Source organism: Rousettus aegyptiacus, unplaced genomic scaffold (assembly GCF_014176215.1).
Source record: "Rousettus aegyptiacus isolate mRouAeg1 unplaced genomic scaffold, mRouAeg1.p scaffold_m13_p_5, whole genome shotgun sequence".
In the NCBI taxonomy this organism is placed as follows: Eukaryota; Metazoa; Chordata; class Mammalia; order Chiroptera; family Pteropodidae; genus Rousettus; species Rousettus aegyptiacus.
This window is the reverse complement of record NW_023416308.1, coordinates 22,508,963-22,529,324: the sequence shown is the minus strand read 5'-3', so window position 1 is coordinate 22,529,324 and position 20,362 is coordinate 22,508,963. Positions and strand designations below refer to the sequence as shown.

Below are 20,362 nucleotides of genomic sequence, written 5' to 3'. Positions count from 1 at the left end.
GGGTTTTTATATGGTCTGAACAGTAGTCCTTTGTTGATTATATTATAAATATCCTTTCTCATTCTGTGGCATGTCTTTTCCTTTTCTTAGGTGTCTTTTGAAGATAAACTTTTTTAATGTAGTCAAATTTATCACTCTTCCTTATAATTAGTATTCTTCGTGTCTTAAGAAACCTCCCCTACACTAGATTACTATTATGTTTTATTTTGAAATAAACATAGATTCACAAAATAGTTGCAAAAATAGTAGAGAGGTCCTCTGTGCCCTTAAATTTTTCTCAATGGTAACATCTTACATAACTGTAGTATAGTATCAAAATCAGGACAGTGTTACTGTTACAATCACAAACCTTATTCAGATGTCATGGATTTTATATATATGCACTCATGGACGTGCAGTTCTATGCCATTTTATTAAATATGTCGGTTTCTATCACTATAGTGAAGATACAGAGCTACCTCACCATAGACATCCCTCGTGCTGCCCCTTTAGTCACACCCTATGCCCTGGCAACCACAAACCTGGTCTCCATCTCCATAATTCTGTCCTTTCAGAAATGTTATATAAATGGAATAATATAGCTGTGACCTTTTAAGACTGGCTTTTTTCATAACACCCCAAGTTGTTTGGACACTGAGGTCCCGGAGATCATCATAGGATTATGCCCTAACAAGAAACCTTCCACACCCATATGTGGGAATGAGTCTTTAATTTTCCCTGCCAGAGGGGGTTAAGTATCTCCTTAAGGAATAGAGGCTGACTTGTTTAGTTTTATCTAGTAGTTTTATTAATTTTCTCTAGTATTTGCCTTATTTTTTTAAATAACATTTTCCCCTCATCTCAAAGGTTATGTTTTCTGTGTGAAATATAGAAAACCACCCAAAATAGAAAATATTTATTATCTCAACTTTTAGAAACATCCACAAAGTATTTCTTAAAAATGGAATTATGTAAAAATGCTTTCGAACTTTTAACACAGCATGAACATTTCTCCAGAACTTAAGGAAAAAAAAAAAAAAAAGGCTTTCTATTTCATTTCATTTTAATGCGCTGAATAAAACCACAAACTCAAAAAAGCCTCCGAGTGTTGGACATCTAGATTATCAGTTTTTGCTGCTAATAACACTGATGCTGTGAAGAATATCTTTGTACCTGATTGTTATTTATATTTCCTGGGCCAGGAGGCAGCATGGCATACTCAGGAGGACTCATTGAGGGCCAGCCAGGATGGGGCCTGATAGGCCAGAGAAGTATTTGACTCTTGGTCCTAAGTGCAGAGGCACACCATCGAAGATGGAAGATTTTCATTTCAGGTGTATGTTTATAAAATATTTCTGACTGCAGGATGGAAGAAAAAGTGAAGTAGATGGGTGACTTCAAACAGAAGTTGGCGGTAGCCAAGAAAGATGGTGGTGAGAGGGAGCAAAGTGGTGGATTAGATTTCAGGTCAAAGCGGCAGGACTCAGTGCCCCTAAGCTTATAGCTCCTGCGTGGGCAGGACTGATGGTGGTGCCATTCACTTGTTTGAGAACACTGGAGAAGGGCCAGATGTTGCCAGATGTTTTCTGTTGTCGTTTTGCTTTGTTTTTAGGAACTAAAGAAATTTGTTTATTGAGGGCAAGGGGATGTAAGCAATATAAAAATCAAAAGCTTATCTGGCTTTAATTGGTTTTTCTTTCTCTTGTCAAAATGGCGTTTTATGTGTACATTTTCTAAGGGTCCCAGTCTACTCATGAATCCTTGTATGGGGAAAGCTGTGGGGCAGAGATATTTCTTAAGCAACCCATTGGGAGGGCTCTACTTAAGGTGGGAGGAATTACTCAGTGCTGCCTAGTTCTTCCCTTTATGCTTCATGAGCATTACAAAAGTCATTGCACACGATGGTCAGTCAGCCCAGCAAATAATGAAAAGAAGCTCTGGAAGCCCACTCGGCCACCTTAGCAGTGGTCCAGGTCCTTCATTGTTTTGTCCACTGTCAGAGGGTCTTTTTGATTTTCCAAAAGCCCAGGTAACTCCTTTTCCATGAGCACCCTCAGGTCCTCCTTTGTCAAGTAGCCTTTATTGCCAGCAAACTTGTGAAAAGTGAATATCATGGTTTCCATGGCTTGTTACCTTTGAGACGGCATTTTGGTGAGGTCTTGGCGGAAGATGTGGAGAGATCACTCAGTTGGCTGGGACATGTGGCCAGTGAGTCTGTTGTTTTGTTTTAATGGAAATTTAGAAGAGATTATGATAGTCCTGTGCTGAGTTTGAGTCACCATTGAGACACACAGTAGAGATGTCAAAGTGGTAGTGGATATGGGAGTCTGGATTAGAGATACAGATCCAGGAGTTACTGACAAGAAGACGGCACTGTAAGCCAGAAGTCTGGCTCACATCACCTAGGAAAGGCCTGAGTAGTGAAGAGAGGCCTGAACCTAAAGGCTGGTCCTCCTTATGGCCAAATTCACTCTGCAAAAGCGCCCAAAGAAATCCATTTGTATTGTCAACCAGATGGAGCAAGAAATGTACATGTTAACTCTAAACCAGAATGCTCCATTTGGCTCAGGAGTAACAAGTCAGCACAATGGACGGATGACAGTGCCACACAGTTTAGGTTATCACACACATGAGAAATCCCCACACATCGGTGTTCTCTATTCTAAATGTTTCTACATAGAAACAGGGGATGTATGATGCTCTCTATTTTATGAACACTAAAAACTACCTAAAAACCCACATCAAGAAAAAATATTCATTATATCCATAAAGAAATATGGATGTACTGAGTATATTTATTGCACAAATGGTCTCTTCGGTCCCACAAGTTACAACTGGCTCTGTGCCTGCCAATGACATCTGCTCATCTGTGTACTGGTTTGATACCTGTCACTGTTCTTGTTCAGCTTTTTAACTTCCCCAGGCCTAGTACTGCATCCTTCCCTAGAGAAAGTATATGCCGAATGAGCAGAAAGAGTAAAATCATATACGCAGAAACAAGAATCATTTTATATCAGTAGTGGTTTCTGCACCATTTGTTCTAAAGGAATTAAACTTTGTAGAAGAATCTGCAGAAGCATAATCTATAAATCATTAATTTTACAATAAATAGAAAAAAGTGCTTAAAAACAATAAACCCAATATATGTATATAGCCACAACATGATCAAAATATATACGAGATAAGAGTGTATACTATACCAGAAACAGTAAGACAGTGGAAGCTCTAAATTTAGAAACAAATATTTTAGAGAGGAAACATTTAAATATATTAGGGTAAAGAACCAGTGTAAAAGTTTTTAATGTTAATAGAGACGATTACTGGCAAGCTTCAAAAACAAGAAATTAAAAATATTCAGTAAATATTTGGGTACACAGTCCTATACCAGGCATTCTGTACATATTGATTCTATACTGGAAGCTCACACAATATGACTGCTAGTTCCCTGTGGTTTACTTAGAAGAGGCTCCAATGGGAATGACAGGGGAGACAACACCACTTTCACAAGAAAAATGAATATAACCTAGAAAATGTGAACAAACCTGTAAGACACGTGGATTAAATTAGTAAAAATCTATCATTCTACACAACCCACTTTGCAGCAATTAATAAAAGCAAAAGTAACAAAGCCTGGAAGTGATGCCATCAAACCATAACTTTATTTCACAATTAATGAACATCTGCAACAGGGTAAATATGAGCATGCATAATGAAAATGGTGCTCAGGGATCATATCCAAATAAATTCAAGACAAGAAAATGAAAAACAGATTAAGGACATAGTTTGCAGCTCAATTTGTTTTTACAAACAATAGAAGTGAAAGCAATGCAGCCCTTAAACTCAGGATTTTTTAATAAACTCGTTCTTAATAACCTGGAACAGTAATTAGCTGTAATTTACTAAGATATGGAATCTTGAACATAATATTATGAAAACTGAAACCTCAGAGAAAGAATATGAATACAAGCCATAAAAGTATGATTATTGCTGCAAGGAACTTATAGCTATTTGTAGAGATTAATCTAGAACTGTCACATTGATATAACAGTGGGAAGAGAAATTTTTGGCTGATTTGTGTTTGAGTCCGATCTAATTTTTAAGGTTCGGTGCCTCTTCCTTAAGGCATATAAATCCTAGAAGGCTGATTGTAGCTGAGACCTTCCTAAGACATCGAGGTCTAAAGTGTCATGCCAAAAGGTTAGCCATCTAAGTGACTTTTGGAGGTCTCCTATGGGCTCAGTAACATACCATGTTGGGATGACTTCCCCCTGACACAATGCTCTGGGAAATTCTACCAAAACGCTTCCTAAAGGAGGAAAGACTCATTTCTCACCGCCTTTCCAGAAAGTATCCATGGGCTACATCAGACTGTTTCAGGGTTCACAGTTCTTCAGAAAACAAGGTGTGATCCTTTTGAGATCACTAGATTTATAAATCCTGAAATAAATTTACACCAAGCCCTACAAGTCTGTCTTCAACAGAATAGCTTAAATGGCAATTTTAAAAATTAGAAAACTTCCCTCGTATCTCTAGCTGGAGGCTTCACTGGGATTTGACAGTTAAGGGTAAGACAACAGGAGATCACACATCCTGTCATGGAACACAACTTGTACTCCTAGCGCTGATTTAGAATCTTATATTATTTATAAATATATCACAAGATTGTGACAGCACTGTCAACCTGTGACTAGAAAAGCACCTTTCCTGAAAAAAAGAAAAAAAAGGGCAGGAAAGGGCCTCCTACTGGGTGTTGCGCATCCATAGCACCTTAAAGTCCGGCCAGACCCTTGATCCATTTAATCACGGACCTGATAGGCTCGATGAACAGTAGAACAGAACATTATAAAACTGTCTGGTAGCTGCACATCAAAGGGCTCAGCATCCTTGTTCACTGTGCTTACAGTACCAATGAAGTCAGTTCCAGGCAATTTTGGGATGTCTATAAGGCTGAGAAAATAAAACATACGATTGATCAGATCAGCAGTCTCTGTAGCACTGAGAATTAACTCATTTTAAATACGAGCTAAAAGCACAGTATAAATGGTTTTCATGTACAGCTGAAAAAGCTTTGACCCTAAGCCACAAATGAGGCACCCGATGACTTTAAGTACCAGCCCTAAATAAGACTTTCACATGTGCTGTGTGACACTCACTGACCCATGGTCAAGTAAGCTTAGAAAATGCTATTTGTTCCCTGTACCTCAAGAGCCCCAGTGGTTAAGACATTAACGTTCTATAATAGGTGTAGTACCTGCTGATCGTGTCACTGACTTCCCAGAGTTATCTGACCACAAAGGAGCCAGCCTCTTTGTCTTGCAGCACTTTAGAGCGCCTGGGAGGCCCTGCTAAAGGAAGGGCAGAGGCGACATGCCTGCTGGGCCCTCAGTCAGTTCCTGGGTGCTTTACCCTTCAGCTCCCTTGGAGCAGGGGTGACAGCCTTTGTTTCTCTGTTTCCCCAAGATGTCCTGCACAGGGGTCACTCAAGTACTTTGAGAAGCAGGGAAAGAAGGAAGGTTAGGAGGAAAGAGGATCAACCACAGGTGCCAAGAGGACAGGAAGGAAAGAGGCCCTTGTACCACTGCCTTCACCTCTCACCATCGACGGCCAACGTTCTTCTTAGATTGCTCTCTGTCCCCCAACATGGTTGACAGGCATGCATCTTAGCAGTCAGGACCTCATACCCTGGACTGCAGTGATAGGAGCCAAAGCGAATCACCTCAAGGGCCAGAGGAAGCCCAACCAAGCACTGAAACAGACCCTGTGTCAAGGTTCCCAGTTAAGAAAAGGAAAAATACAAAAGAAGAGCAAGGAAGAATCTGAGCTGGCTTGAAAACAGAGCAGAGCACAGGGCTACGGACAGTCCTGGGAGAGCAGAGGCCAGGCTAAGTGGCTCAGTGGCAGTGGTGGTCCGTCACCTGTAGACTCCCTACCTTGGGCTGGTAGCCCCGTTCAGCCATCATCTTTGCCTCCTGCTGCAGCAGGGCATTAGTGAGCTGCTGTGTCTGCCTCACTTCCTCCTCTTCTTCCTCTTCTTGTTGGTCTGCTTCCCATGCCTGCAGCTGGCGCTCTGCAACCTGGGCACAAAGAGCAAAGTCACCATAAGACAAGGCCGTGGGGCAGAACCCTGCCTATGATGAAGAGGGAAAGCCTCTGGATCTACCCCAGCTGAAGAATCAGATGTAACAGTGATGGCAAGTGACAGTAACTGGAAAGGGCATTTACGGTATGGGGGAGGTTATATGTGTGGTAATATGTACCTTATAAAACGCTCTGGATGTGGCCATGTATTTGGAAATTTTTAATTTAAAAAATTTTCAATTCGTCAAAATACATACATTATATTAGTTTCAATTATACAACAGTGATTAGACATTTATGTAACTTACAAAGTGAGAGAAGAGTAACACAAATTGAATTGTAGCCCAGTGAGCTAAATGCTTTCAGATGCAGACAGGAAAAAGAGACGGCAGACAGTAATGACAGCCTTGCTCCCACATGAGGCAAGGACCTAGAGTAAAGCTGGAACTACAATTAGGAAAAGTCAGAATTTCAGCTGAAAATAAAAAGGGATGCACTGGGCTCTCACACGTGGGCTTCTCGGACAAGGTACTAGTGCCAGGCTGTGGAAATAAATCAAGGGCCTCTGGATCCTATGCCACAATGATGCAGCAACCACAGCGGGGCCTGCTGCCTGCGGCTCTCACTCTCCTTGCTGAGGCTGCTTCCCACCCATGGAGGTGGCCGCACCTGGGCTTCCAGCTCTTGTTTCCTGGCCAATTTCATTTCTTCACTCTCCTCCTTCTCACGACGAGCTGACTCTCTTGCCTCCTCAAGGTTTCGAATAAGTTGCTCCCTGTGTCTTAGGGATTCCTCTTGTGCTCGTCGGTTTTGTTCAATCTTTTCTTGTATTTGTTGTTGTCTCCCTGTCAGGACCTAGCCTCAGCAGAAAAGAGAAGGAAAGATTTTAGCTTCACTCTAACAGATACCTGTTCTACAAGCCACAGATAGGCTGCAGTTGCACCAAGACCCAGCCTAATCTTCAGCCTGAGGCCTAAACACGCCACATGGAGACAAGCCCAGACTAGAGCATCGGTCCAAACAATATCGCCCACACATCCACCCATCCTGGTCACACTCAAAAAGTGTGCAGGTTGGGCCTTATGGAGAAACAGCTGAGCACCAAGGAGCAGGATGGACTCCCTCCACAGGGGCACAGAAACACAGCAACCAGGTGAGTCTCACACCCTATTGGTGGGTTCTAGAAAAAAGCCACAAGCCATACAGATGACCAGAGGTGGAGTCTAGGTCATCCCCCCAACCTGTTTGATTTTTGGCTACAGAGCAGGATTATGACCCACCACCAGCCCAGGACTCAGAGATCACAATGGCCAGAAGCCACCCACCATACTCAACAGTGAGGTCTCTGGAAGGGGCATGTAAAGTGGCTACAACTAAGAGGAACATTTTAAATGGGGAAAATCAAAAGATACTGGAGTTTATCTGGTATTCACAAAAATGAAAAGGTACAAATTGGGACCTGATTTCCCATGGATTTCCAAATGTAGTATACTGACATAAACAAAATACAATTTCCATTTTAAACCACTTTCTCTTTATGTTTTTCCTCTGGCTTTATTGTAATAAAAGTTACTCATATTTACATTGTACAATTCAATAAGTTTTTTTTCAATTACTGTTAGCATCCCATATCAGTTTTAGTTGTACAGCAGTGATTAGAGTTCAAGTATCACCCGACTAAATCTAGTATCCCTCTTCCCCCTTACATATTTATTGCACCATTATTGACTATTTTCTTTATGTTAAACTTATATCTCCATGACTATTTTGTAACTACCCATTTGTATTTCTTAATCCCTAGGCCCTTTTTTACCATCTCCCCCCCCAACCTCCCTCCTGTCTAGTCCTCCTCAAAATAGCCTCTGTATCAATGAGTTTGTTTCCTTTTTTGTTGTTACTGTTTATTCTTCAGATTCCGCATGTACATGAAATCACATGGTATTTGTCATTTTCTGTGTTTCTTCATTTAACGCAATACTCTCTAAGTCCATCAAGGCAGTATCTTTTCCCATCTCCTATACCCCCTCCCATCTAGCAGCCCTCAAAATATTCTCTGTATCTATGAGTTTATTTCTGCTTTTGTTGTTATTTCGTTCTTTAGATTCCACATGTACATGAAATCATGCAATATTTGCCTTTCTCTATCCAACCCATTGAATTCAGCACAATACCCTCTAGGGTCCAACAAGGCAATATCTTTTTCCATCCCTTTCCTTTTAGTTTGTGTGTGTCTTTTAATCTGAAGTGTCTCTCTCATAGGCAGCATACAAGGGGGTCTTGTTTTCGTATCCATTCAGCGACTCTATCTTTTGGTTGGAGTACTTAATTCTTTTCCATTTGAAGTAGTCGTTGATAGTTAAGTAGTTATTACCATTTTTTATTCATGATTTCAATACATGTTTTTCCTTCTTAAAGAAGTCCCTTGAACATTTTCTGTAATAGTGGCTGGGTGTTGTTAAATTCTGTTAGCTTATTTTTGTCTGAAACACTCTTTATCTGTTTTTATCTGTCCTTCAACTCTAAATGATAGCTTTGCTTGATAAATTATTCTTGGTTGTAGATGCTGGGTTTTCATCACTTTGAATATTTTGTGCCAAGCCCTTCTGTCCTGCAAAGTCTCTTCTGAGAAATCAGCTGCCAGTCTTATTCCTCTTTCTTGGGACTCTATGAGCTTCCTTGGGTTTTATGTCTATTTCCTTCACCAGGCTGGGGAAATTTCCCATCATTATTTCTTCAAGTAACTTTTCCACTTCTTGTTTTCCCTCTCTTCCTTCAGGTACCCCTATTTTGTCCAACGACTCCTTAAATTATTATTATATTCTTAGCTTATTTCTTCTTGCTGTTCTGATTGTCTTTGGCTTCCCCAACCTCTCTACTGGAGGTTCGATCCTCTTCTTCATCCACTGTGTTAATTCCCTCTAAAATACTCTTTATATCAGATAATGTGTTCTTCATTTCTGACTGGTTCCGTTTTATAATTTCCAGTTCCATTTTTATGTTTTTTACCTCTTTGTTAAAGTTCTCACCGAGTTCATCTACATCTCCCCTAAGTTCATTGAGCATCTTTATAACCAGTGTTTTGAATTCTGCATCTGTTAGATTGTTTGACTCCATTATTCCTAGATCTGTTCTGTTCTCTTGTATAGTTTCTGTGTTCCCATTTTGGCTGTCTGTTTCTATGTACTAAGCAAAGCTCCTAAGTTTCCCAGTCTTATTAGCTTTGTGTAGTAGGTGTCCAGAGGCACAGTCCTGAAAGGAGTACAGCAGCAGACCAGGTTTAGCCCCAGCCTATGTCCCTCGAAGGCCACCTGTTAAGGTTCAGCAAGCAATCCACAGATGCTGTGCTTACAGTTGCCTCAAGAAACCACATCATAAACTGAAGTCAGCTGCCACCAGTGTAAGTCTAGGTACTGCTCAGCAAGTTGCACAGGACTCACTAAGGACACAACTGGGTGTGGCTTGGGTGGGGCCATGCGTTGGGGAGGTGGAGTTTCAGGGCATCCTCTGGGTGGAGTGACTTCTAATACCCAGTTTGAGGACATCTCAGCTATGGCAGTGCTGCATCCACACACTGGAGGTGGGGAGAGCTCAACAGAGGAACAATGGATACCGCCAGCACTTCTGCCCAGGAGGAAGCCTCACCTCCTGCCCTCACTCTGACAACTCAGCGTCCCCTATAGGTCCCTAGTCCCTCCCAAACCCCTGCAAGAGCAAACCAGGTGCTGGTGCTCAGAGTGGGCGAGTCCATCACTGCAAAAGTCCGGTCACAGACATGGCTGCTTTAAGAGGAATGTCTGCAGCTGCTGGCTCCTGCTGGCATAGCCTCTGTCCTACTCAGCGCTTGGGACTGGGCAGACTTGCATCTTTGCCCCCTCCTACCTTCTATCACTGCAGGGTAATTTCTTATTTCTCTTCCTAGTTGTAAGGCTTGTTCATCTAGATCCCAGGTGACTCTGCTTGCTGTTTGCTCCATGTTTCCATCACAACTTTGATGTGACCATAAGAGCAGATGAACAGAGCCTTGTCACTTACACCATTTTGATGCTGTCTCCATTTTAAACCACTTTAAGATAACTTTCGATACATGGATAATGAAGACTTTTTTCCCAAAAAGATATCCTTTTAACTGGGATGAGTCTCATACACATTACTTAAATACTGACAAGTAAAACACTTATGTTATTTAGTCCACTTCTGGTTATGCACCCCAAGAAAAAAAATCCTAAGTATGGAAAAGTTATGCGCCAAGATGTTCACTGCAATGTTTTTATAATGCCTCAAAATTAGAAAAAAAAAAAAAATGGAATACCCACAAAAGGGAAATGGAAAAACAAACTATGGTATACCCATGTGATGATATATTATGCAGCTGTCAAAATAATATTTACAAAGATGTAATAATTTGTTAAAATGCTTGAAATCAAATAGCACAGTATAGGAAGAAATATATAGGAAAAACGTTCTGCACAGAAACAGAAGAGTGGAAGGAATAGTGATCGTGGCTATGCGGATGTTGTGTGGCTAGGTGACTTTGTTTTTACTTTACTGAATTTTTTCTAATAAGATTATATTACTTTTATAATATTAAAAATCCATTTAAAATAACCACAGGACTCTCTTCTCAGAACATCTGGCAGAGTCAATACATGGTCATTAAGTCCCAGATCCCAGCCCTGGGACTGGCCAGCCCGTGTCTGTCGCAGCTAGGATTACCTCGCTCATCAGTCTGTCTCGTGCACTCCTCTCTCGGGCCCACTCTGCCTCTCTCTTTTCCCACATTTCCTTGGCCTCCTCCCTAGGGAAACACAAAGCAATGACAGACGGTTCCTTAGCACCACCGATGGCAGAAGGGAACTAAAGAACCAACAGGGCTCCAAAGCACCAGGCAGCACACATCTGTGGAGCCAATCTTCAAATAACTTTATCCACACAAGCTTTTAACAGATTAAGGACAAGTTCACAGAAAGTATTCCTATGGTAAGTACTTTAAGTTACCTTTTTAAATATTCCCATCTCCTTACAAAAAGCACTTGTGATGATTTGCACCCAGGCCATTTAAACACTGAGGTGAATGAAACCATCAGGACTCTAGAGAGGAGGGCCACTGCCGGTGCCTGAGCTCTGTCACCATGCTCCTGGGGTCTCTGCTAGCTCATCCTATGGCCTGGGGCAAAGGAGAGACCTCCTTGTGTCTCCATGGCCCGAGTATCTAGCAATGTTACCTGTTGTTTAATATAGAAGATTAATTTTTAGGATCCACACCCATTTTATAGACCTAAGAAGCATTCAACATTTCCATAATTTATAACAATTTCCTTTTGAATTTCTAAGATATTAGATAAACAGATCCTTACTCTAAACCCTAATGATTTCCATCTTAAATAACTGAAGAGAAACATTCCTACAAGCCAAGTTCATTTGCAAAGATGTGCTCCTTGTGAATGATGGACAGATTACCAAGAACAAGTGTTTCAGTAACAACTGATTACCCTCATGGAGACCTGCACTGGATCCCAAGTGCCACAGTAGAACCTTGGAGTGTCCAGCCCAGACAGTTGCTGCCTCTCACCTAAACAGCATCTGCAGCTCTGCCTCCCGCTCCTTCTCCAGCTGCAGCTGCTCCTCGATGACCTGCTTCATCCACACCACATCAGCCAGAGCCTGCTCCCGCCTGGCCAAGTGCACACGCTGGTTCTCCTCCTCCTTCTGGAGCAGTGCCTGCAGGATGCGCTTGTCCGCCTCCTAGAGGAAGGAGGAGGAAGCACACTGGGCGGGTGCAGAGCCCTTGGGCAGCCACGGCCTCCACTCTTGCCAGCCCCTCTCTAATCTGGTGCAGACATTCATAACGCTGCCAGATCTTCTCAGGCAGAGATGGGAAGACGTTGAGTTGTTTCTGAAGAGTCAGGGTATAATCTCTTAGGGATGGTTTAAAATGATACCGCAGAGGCCCAGGAGCTGTTCTCTGCCTATAAAGGGACCCTTCTGCCACCCACATGCAAGTCCCTGTCCTCAGACATGTCTAGTAGCACAGCTTTTTAGAACACAATTTGGCACCAATTCCACTTCTAAGAACACAGACTAGAAACACAAATACACAGAGATACATGCACAAAAACCTCACTGTAGCTGTTATGTAAGAAAGAAAACCCGAGAACAACCCAAAATTCACAGGTAAAGAATTAGCTATCATGTACATCTATACACAGGAACACTGTAAAAGAATGAGGGTGCTCTGGAGGCTCTGAAATGGGAAAGATGTCCTGGTGGGCAGGGGGAGGGAGGGTGGGCCTGCATGACAGGACACCTGACTGCAGAAGGCAGGGATAGGAGGAAGGGAGTTTGCTTGTTCACTTTCTTTGCCCCTACCTCAGGGAGGGAGCCCATCAAAATACTTGGTAGGAATACTGAGCAGCTAGTCAAAAAAGAACAAGTCAATCTAATAGACTGATTGTGAAGTACAGACTTACTGTTAGGTGAAAATGGACTTCAAGTCCATTTTTTAAAAAGCCACCACTTGCCCATATGTCTATGTATATAACATATACATACATCTGGGAGCATACATGCCAGACAGACAACTCTGGGGAGGGGCAGGGATTACAGGGGCTGGTCCATGGGGAAATCACTTTGTTCTACCTCTGCTTCTTACCAGGACACATTACTGAGCAATGGAAAACATGTTTTTCAAAAGAGGGTGAAAGAAACCCTGTCTCTTCAGGCTCACCAGTTCCTCTTGGATCTGCTGTGTACGTCTATGGAGTTGTACATTATACTGATGTCTCAAAAAGCGTCTAAAAATGAGGAAAAACATGAGTTGCCTTTAGTGTCTTATAAGAAGTTAATCGGAGGTTAGACAGCTACTTACTACAGGTCGTATCTTTTTTGGTTTCAGAGATACCAGAGCAGGGACACTTCCGAGAAAGAGAGAGGCTCTGAGAAAGTGGGGTGGGGGCAGCTCTTCTCACACACACCCCAGCTCCGCTTTCTGCTGGAAGGCTGCTATCTGCTTCCTCTCTTCCTCCAGCTTCTCCAGCTCCCACTGCTGCTTCAACAGATTCTCCTGTTCCTTCTTCAGTTTGGTGGCCTGTGGTTACAATGACAGTTACCCCAATTAAGACCATGAGAATCAGAGCTTCCTTCATTACTCATTTTCATTTTCAGCAGACACTGTGCAAGGAGGGCTGGCCTGGCCACCTTGTGATCATAATCCCCTCCTACCTTGGGGGCTCTGAGCCTCTTGGCCCAGCTAACTCATTCATCCCAACTCAGCTGAGCCATTTCCTGCAAGAGCCTTTCACAATCCTGCAGACAAGGATAAACCCACAGGACCCTGTATTGTCCATGCCTTACTGCAACTTACCACCTGTCTCCTCAACCTCGCCTTGCTCTTACTGTGAGGGCTAGGACTGTGGGCCTTGCTCACAGCTGTTATTTCTAGCACCCAGCCCAGTGCTTACTTAGCACCTAGAATAAGGAGTGGGTACTAAAGATCTAGTTCTTGAATCATTCGGGTCTGGGGAAGGAGGTGCTTCCTTCATCTGAATGGTAAGACCCAGCCCTCTCTAGAAAATACCACGGTATTCTCAAAATAGCCTCTTGGACCAAAGACTCTCAGTTTGTGCCTTGAGACCCAAAACCTGCTAGCCAGGGAGAGCTGTGTGCTAAAACATCAGACTAAGTCAAGTCTGCTTAGTGCATGGGCAACTAAAAGTCCTAAGAAGGCTCTCAGTTCTCAAAATATGTCTGAGAAAACAGGTATTACCTTCCCATTGCTAACATTCTAGAATCTGGGCTCACAATACAACCTAGGAGAATGGAAAAATCACAGATGGGAATAAACGTCAGAAGGGAGAACCCAGTATTGCTGCCTTTCTTAGAACCACCTCCCTGATATAAACTCTTTTAATAACAGCTTCTGAAATGGCCATTTTACCACAACAAGCAGCCGAGAGGGTCCGCGTGGCTGTGGGCAGGCCTCACCTCCATCTCCTTCACTTTCAGCTCCTCCATCTGCTGGAGCAGTGCCTCAGCCTGGAGTTTATCCTCCAATTGCCTTCTCTCCTCTTCTGCTTTTATCCGTTCTAGTGCCTCCCTTCGTGCCACTTCATACTCATTTTCATACCGTTTGTTCTCTTCCTCTTCTGTGGCTTCTTGCTACATGGAGCCAAATGAATCCAGGTCAGTATCTGTACCATGCTGCCAGGTCAGTATCTGTACCATGCTGCCAGCAAAGACCCAGCTCTCACAGCTGTTCAGCCGGCCACAGGCCTGGTTCCTCATTCCACTGAGTCTACACCAGGGCGGGCCACTTCTCACCTGTGAAACCCAGGGACCGGTGCTCACTGTGGGAACTGGGGGACTGATGCTCCCCTGAGAGACGGAGCTGCAGCATAGTGCCTAGCTCCAAAAAGGGGCTCAACAAACACTTCCCAAAGTGAACCCAGAGGCAAAGCAATAGGATGCGCAGCTATCAGCTAAGGTTGAGAGTTTATGATGCATACTATATCAAGAGAGACTGCCAGCAACAAAAACATCCTTTAAAACATACATTCCCCCTACCATAGACCAGCCTTGCTCACCTGGCCTTCTTCTGTCCCTGGGAATGACAGGATTCTAGGACATGTAAGAGCAACATTCCGTTTTAACATGTGTTAAGTAAACTGAGGAAGAGGCTATTCTTGGATTAGAGTCATTAACATCGAAAACAAAGATATGGGGACAGTCGCCACCATAGCACATGGGACTACTTCTGGAGCCATAAACCACACCTGCTTTTTTTCTTCTTTCTGCGTTTCCCAAGAGTTTATCACATGCTTCTTGTGAAGGTCCGATTCAATCTAAGGATGTAAAAAGGGCATAAAATTAATTTCTTCAGTGGTTCATCTGACATATTCCCCGAGGCGCACAGTGCCACACACTGGAATGACGTCCTTTTGTAAGGACTCGGAGTGGCCCTGGTGTCTAGTACAGGATGACCCCAACTTATATAGTCTGAATGCAAGTCAATTAGAAAACCAAAGGACGAGGCAGTTCTAAACCAGTCTCAAGAGTTGGAATGAAGTAAGAGAAACTTTTCTCCCAGGTCCCCTGACGTTGAGCAGGAATAGGTCAGCAGACATGTCAAAGGCCACCCTGGTCATCTAAAGCATGCCAGGCCCTGGGGCAGCAGGAGGTGGTGAGGGGTACACTCAACACTCTGCCTGGCTCCCCAACACTTCCACTGCAAAGCATTAGCTGAGAAAATATATTCCCCGTATCAAGACGCATGCTCTAGTAGATGCAACAAGCCTGGGTGGTTAATAAGAGATTTGGGTTTAGAGCATCTTTTGGATCAGAAAATGAATTATAGTACTCTGTCCAAAAGCTTTCATTTGGGAAACTTTATAAAAGTTTAAATTTTTTTTCTCAACTTACAAATATGAAAATTTTCAACTAACTTAATACTTTAAATAACCTTTTGAGTACATGACTCAAAACAGCCAGGGAGAGGCATCTTCTTGTGATTAGTGCTAACTGCATACACTCCAAAGCAACAAGATGCTGCGTTACTTAGTGACTGGCAATTTCTAAATGTAATTATGAATACAAAACCAAACATTCCAAATGTCTACAAAAACTATTAGTTGAAATAAGTTGAGATGCAGTAATGGGATCTCTCTTTAGCCCAAACTGCTGAACAATGCCACTCAAGCCCAGACACGCCCCCTCTCCCTGCCTCCAGGTCCTAGATTTGTCCTCTTTTCTCCTGACACCCGTTTAGGCCCTCACCATCACTCACCTAGGCTGCTGTAACACCCTCAACTGCCAGAGATGCTGCTCCCAGAGATGCGGCTGGGATCCTATGGCTCCCCTGCCTAAAACCATCTCGGCATTCCTCATGCTTCCAGGGGAAATACGTAAGGTGACCTGAAGTCTGGCTCCATCTGTCTCACCAGCCTCAGTTCTTGGGGCTCCCCTCTTTGACATCCTAGCCTCCCCGCCACTTATAGCTCCCTGGACTCATTCTGCTCTCATGACTCAGGCTTGATTCTTGTATGGTTGCTTTGAACCAGAATGTCTTCTCCTGACCTCTACACCATCAAGTTAATGCCTATGTCCTTCCAAACTCCTCCACCCCAGCGACTCCTCTGGGACGCCTCCCCAACCTCTAACTGAGCTGAGGACACTGCCTGTCTTCCGAGGCTTGCCCGGCACCCTGTATCCTGTACTGTTAACAAGCTGCCCACTGTTTTCCCCACTGGACCAGGAGCTCCCTAAGAGTGGGGACCACATCTAATCTCCACATTCCCACAATGGGACAGGGCAGTAAGATGTTCAATAAACAGCAGTTAAACAACCAAATTAACCCAGATCTCCTGCATGGTGCTCTTTTCAGGTAGTTTGAGTGTCCCCTCCTGTCCCAACCCAGCATAAGATACAAGTTTAAAACAGGCTGGGAAACGGGATTTCATCTATTTAGGCAAATCATTGGGAAGATTTTGATTTTCACCTCTCGAAGTTTGGGGTCATTCTTTTTCCAGTGTTCATATAAAAGTTGTTCAGCAATCTGTCAAAAAGAAAAAGAAAAAACACAAAGAAGCAAGCCTGATATCACAAATCCATTCACATTTTGGGTAACACACAATGGAAGTCAGCTCAGACTAAGCTGACACACTGGCACACTGGCACTGCACTTGCCCTTCAAACCTCCTTGCCTTGCACCCAAGCTCCAGGAGCCAGATACCCGAGTGGAACTGGACAACACTGACAAATGACTCTTACAATAGTGATGAAAGAGGGGCAAAGTCTGATGCTACAGATGGGCCCTAGATGCTACAGATCTGCTTCAAAACATACAGCAGGCTTAAAAACACAGGTTGGGGCTCACTATTCCACACAGCTACTTTGGAAGGTAAATTATACCAGTCCCAGGTTTTGTGGAACCACAGAACTGTAATAAAGAAAAAAGACTCAACTGTAACGATTTAAAGGGCCAAAGAGAATAAAGATGATTTGTCCAAAACACACACATGAAGAGCAACTTAGAGTAAGCAGTTTTCCCAGTTGGCTTTGGAGTTAACTGCCATCTCATCTGACCAGAGCACCCAGAAGTGACCCACATGTGCATCACTGACAGGCTGGGGACACTAAGGGCAATGAGAATTTACCAGTTTCCTTTGCTCTTCTCGGGCTGACTTGAGATTCCCATGCCGTTCCCGGATTCTTCTTTCCCGCAAGTTCATGCTCAGCCTCAGCTCCTCCAGTTCTCTAGCCAGCAGGTCCTGTTCCTCCAGCAGAAGCTGCTGGAGTCTCTCACGTCTGGCCTCCAGATGCTTCCTCTTCTCCTCCTTCATCTTCTCACGCTGGTAGGCATGCATGCTGGGTAAGAAGGAGCCCACCATAAATCAGTCATACTACAGCCATATGGACCACTCTGCTCTGCTGTGTGGGTAAAGAGGCTGAGGTAGGTATAATATGGTGACACAAGAAGTCATCCTCTAGCCAAAGTACAGAGCAGGTTAGTACACTATGCATAACAGAACTTTGTTTTTGCAATAAGAAGATGTATAATGTGTTTATATATGCACATGATAATTGTACTAGCAAATATAATTTGAGCAATTACCATGTACCAGCGAAAACGATGGTTTTATACTAACCAGCACGTAAACCCTACAAAGTAGGTTCTGTTTCAGCCTCACTTCACTGATAAGGAAACTGAGGCACAATTATGCAGTAAGCAACACAGTCAGGTCTGATTCCAAAGCCTCTACTTTTAGCTTCCATATTTTTATAAAAACAGATGTATGTGTATTTACACACAAACAAAAATGAAAGACTGTATGGGAGGATATGCATCAGGTTGGTAATTGTAGTTGCCTCTGGGGATGTAGGGTTACAAGGAAATTTCCAGATTCTAAATACATTTCCTATCATTTTCTTTTTCAATGCAAATGTATTACTTCAGTGATGATCCTTTTTGTAATCTACAGTTGGAAAAATATCACCAGGCAGGCAATCTATGCTGTCTAGAAACTCCCTCAAGAAAACATGCTGTCAAGCCATGCTCCCCCAGGTCCTTAAGGCCACATCCCCTGACCAGCAAGTGACCGCCCACCTCCATCCAACCGTGGTCACTGCACACTTACCTCCGCTGGTAGGAGGTCTTGGAGCTCCAGTCTGCCTGTTTGGAGCTGCAGATGTCAGATACCCTGAAGTAGCGGCTGTTCTCATCCCACTGCTGCCGAAGCCGGGCCTCCTGCTCTCGGTGTCGCTGTCGTGCTACCTGCTGATCTAGGAGCCTCCGGCTGCACCAGTAGGAGGGCAGCGTGGGGAGTGCCATCTATGAACACCAATTGTAGGAAAATGAGCCTGCTGCCACCCTGGGAATCCTCACAAGCTTGGCCTCATCCCTTTAGTTAGTGGTCCTCGCCCACTGGCTGCACAGTAATATCGCCTGATGGAGCCTGGGCCCCAGTCCAGGCCAATTAAATCCAAAAAGTCTTAGTGTAGGCCTCAGGCATCAGCATTTTAAAAATGATTTGCCATCAGGGCTACAAATTATCAATTTAAACCTGCCAGACATCAACAAGGGCACTGTAGACAGAGACAGGGAACCAGACCTAGCAATGCTGGACCAGGCACACTGTGGACTTGTATGCTTTGCATGAATTAACATGGATAATAATTTAAGGAACACGTGTACCAAGCTCTTGATATATATATATATATGACCTTTTCCATTACAATCACCCTGTTATTTGGCAGAGAAGAAACAAGTTCAAAAAGGTAGTGATTTGCCCAAGATCACAAAACCTAGAAGTAGAAAAAAATCAAAGAGCTGAGATCCTGATTTACACAGGACCCAGACTCTGTTAACCCCAAGAGGCTACCTGTGGGACCAACATGCCCTGGCTTTGGGAGCCTCCAAGGAGGGACCTAGTCCAGATGTCAGTCACACCTGAAAGTGTTCTGGGTTAGCATGCAGGGCAGATCCCTCCCTCATCTTACGAACAGTTAAATTGCAACCCAGAGAGAGTACACAATTTGCCCAGGTCACAGAGCAATCTTGGGACATAACTGAAGACTTGAAAGCAGAGAGCAGTCTCACTCCGGACACCTTTTCCCCTGAACCACGATTACAGCGAGGCACTGTGTTGATCCCATGTGCAGGGTCTACACAGTAACTGACTATGATACTGCTTGACAAACGTCTGTTGAATAAGCAACAGGCCCGAGACCAAGCCAAGTCTCAAATTCAGAGTCCTCCAGACCTACGGGAAATAATCTGCGTCTATGAGCCAAGTTGAGCCTAAGACTGCCTGTTTATAATTTCTGCCTTGAGACTAGTAGGATTGACATGCTTTTTTCTTTTCCCTGTAAGATGCCCGTGGATAAACCTTTGCACTAGGTGTTAGGAAACAAGATTCCGGTCCCAGACCGGCCACCAACAACCCAGGCTACTCCTTGAACAAGTCACGTCCCTCTCTTGGTCTCAACATCCATCCATACAGGAGAAAAGGAGTCACAGAAGAAAGTGTCGGACCCAGAGTGGGACGGGAGCAGAATGGACCGGAAGACCGCCCCCCACCCCACGGCGTCCCGTGCTCGCGTCCCGGACGCCCGCCGCGGTTTCCGCTAGCCCCCAAGACCCGCTCCTGGCCGAGCCCAAGCTCCGACTCACGTTTCTCTATGGCCCCGGGTTTCCGGAGAGTGCCCGGCCCCAGCTCCCGCATGCCCCAACCAAGCCCACTTGTTCCCGCGGCCACCTTCCCCGGCCGCGCTACACCAAAGCCCGCTGTATCCCAGCTCGTTACCCGAGCGACAGATCACCGACGGAGCGCCGCGAGGGCCAAGGGGCCTCCAGCAAGATACAGACCGCGCGAATAGAAAAAAGGCTCTGTTTTTATTTCCCTCTGGCTCCCTCTGGTGGTGGGAGGGGGATCAATAGCAAACAGCGCTGGTCCTGAAATCAAGGAAAAATGAAGGAAAAGAATCCATTCACTACGTAAAATTCAAGATGGTGGTTATTTGGGCGAATAAAGGTGAGGGTAGGGAAAGTCAGGGGGATACAATAGGGAAGGAGAGTGTAAGCCAGTGGTTCTCAAACCTGGCTGCTCATGAGAAATCATCTGAGGGGGTCTTAAAAATCCCGATGCCTTAAAAAAATCCAGAAGCCCAGGCCAAACTCTAGGCAAATCCCATCAGGCTCTCTGAGGGGATCAGTGGTTGCCCAAGGTGCCCAGGTGCATTCAATGTGCAACCGGCCGGGAGAATCCCTGGTGTAAGTAGAAACAAGTTCCTGGCAACTTTCTACTGTCTTAGA

At 44.1% G+C, this 20,362-nt stretch overlaps 1 protein-coding gene and 1 pseudogene across 2 annotated transcripts; both read right to left on the bottom strand.

Moving 5' to 3' along the window:
* Positions 1 to 1,440: 1,440 nt before the first annotated feature.
* LOC118602876 lies at positions 1,441 to 3,504 on the bottom strand (annotated as a pseudogene).
* Positions 3,505 to 3,619: 115 nt separating this feature from the next.
* LOC107500146 (trichoplein keratin filament binding) lies at positions 3,620 to 19,903 on the bottom strand. 2 transcript variants are annotated; one of them, XM_016125055.2, is made up of 13 exons: positions 19,854 to 19,903; positions 18,186 to 18,379; positions 17,205 to 17,415; positions 16,547 to 16,603; positions 14,826 to 14,894; positions 14,038 to 14,211; positions 13,029 to 13,141; positions 12,782 to 12,848; positions 11,627 to 11,799; positions 10,771 to 10,852; positions 6,727 to 6,912; positions 5,910 to 6,053; positions 3,620 to 4,926 (listed from the first exon to the last, which is right to left on the bottom strand). In XM_016125055.2, exons 2-13 carry the CDS (start codon positions 18,377 to 18,379, stop codon positions 4,894 to 4,896), a joined length of 1,503 nt encoding a protein of 500 aa, XP_015980541.1. In that variant the 5' UTR covers positions 19,854 to 19,903; the 3' UTR covers positions 3,620 to 4,893. The 2 variants fall into 2 exon arrangements, with proteins under 2 accessions (XP_015980541.1, XP_015980540.1); XM_016125054.2 differs by lacking the exon at positions 19,854 to 19,903 and adding an exon at positions 19,721 to 19,847.
* Positions 19,904 to 20,362: the final 459 nt, after the last annotated feature.

What these genes read in the sequence shown, in the direction of transcription:
- LOC107500146 (XM_016125055.2), bottom strand. Translation starts at nt 18,379, where the DNA reads ATGGCACTCCCCACGCTGCCCTCCTACTGGTGCAGCCGGAGGCTCCTA. An exon ending in AGCAGATCCAAGAGGAACTG is followed by an intron (nt 11,800 to 12,781) that starts GTGAGCCTGAAG and finishes TCCTTCCTCTAG; the next exon opens with GAGGCGGACAAGCGCATCCT. An exon ending in GAGACAGACTGATGAGCGAG is followed by an intron (nt 6,913 to 10,770) that starts GTAATCCTAGCT and finishes TGCTGAGGCTAG; the next exon opens with GTCCTGACAGGGAGACAACA.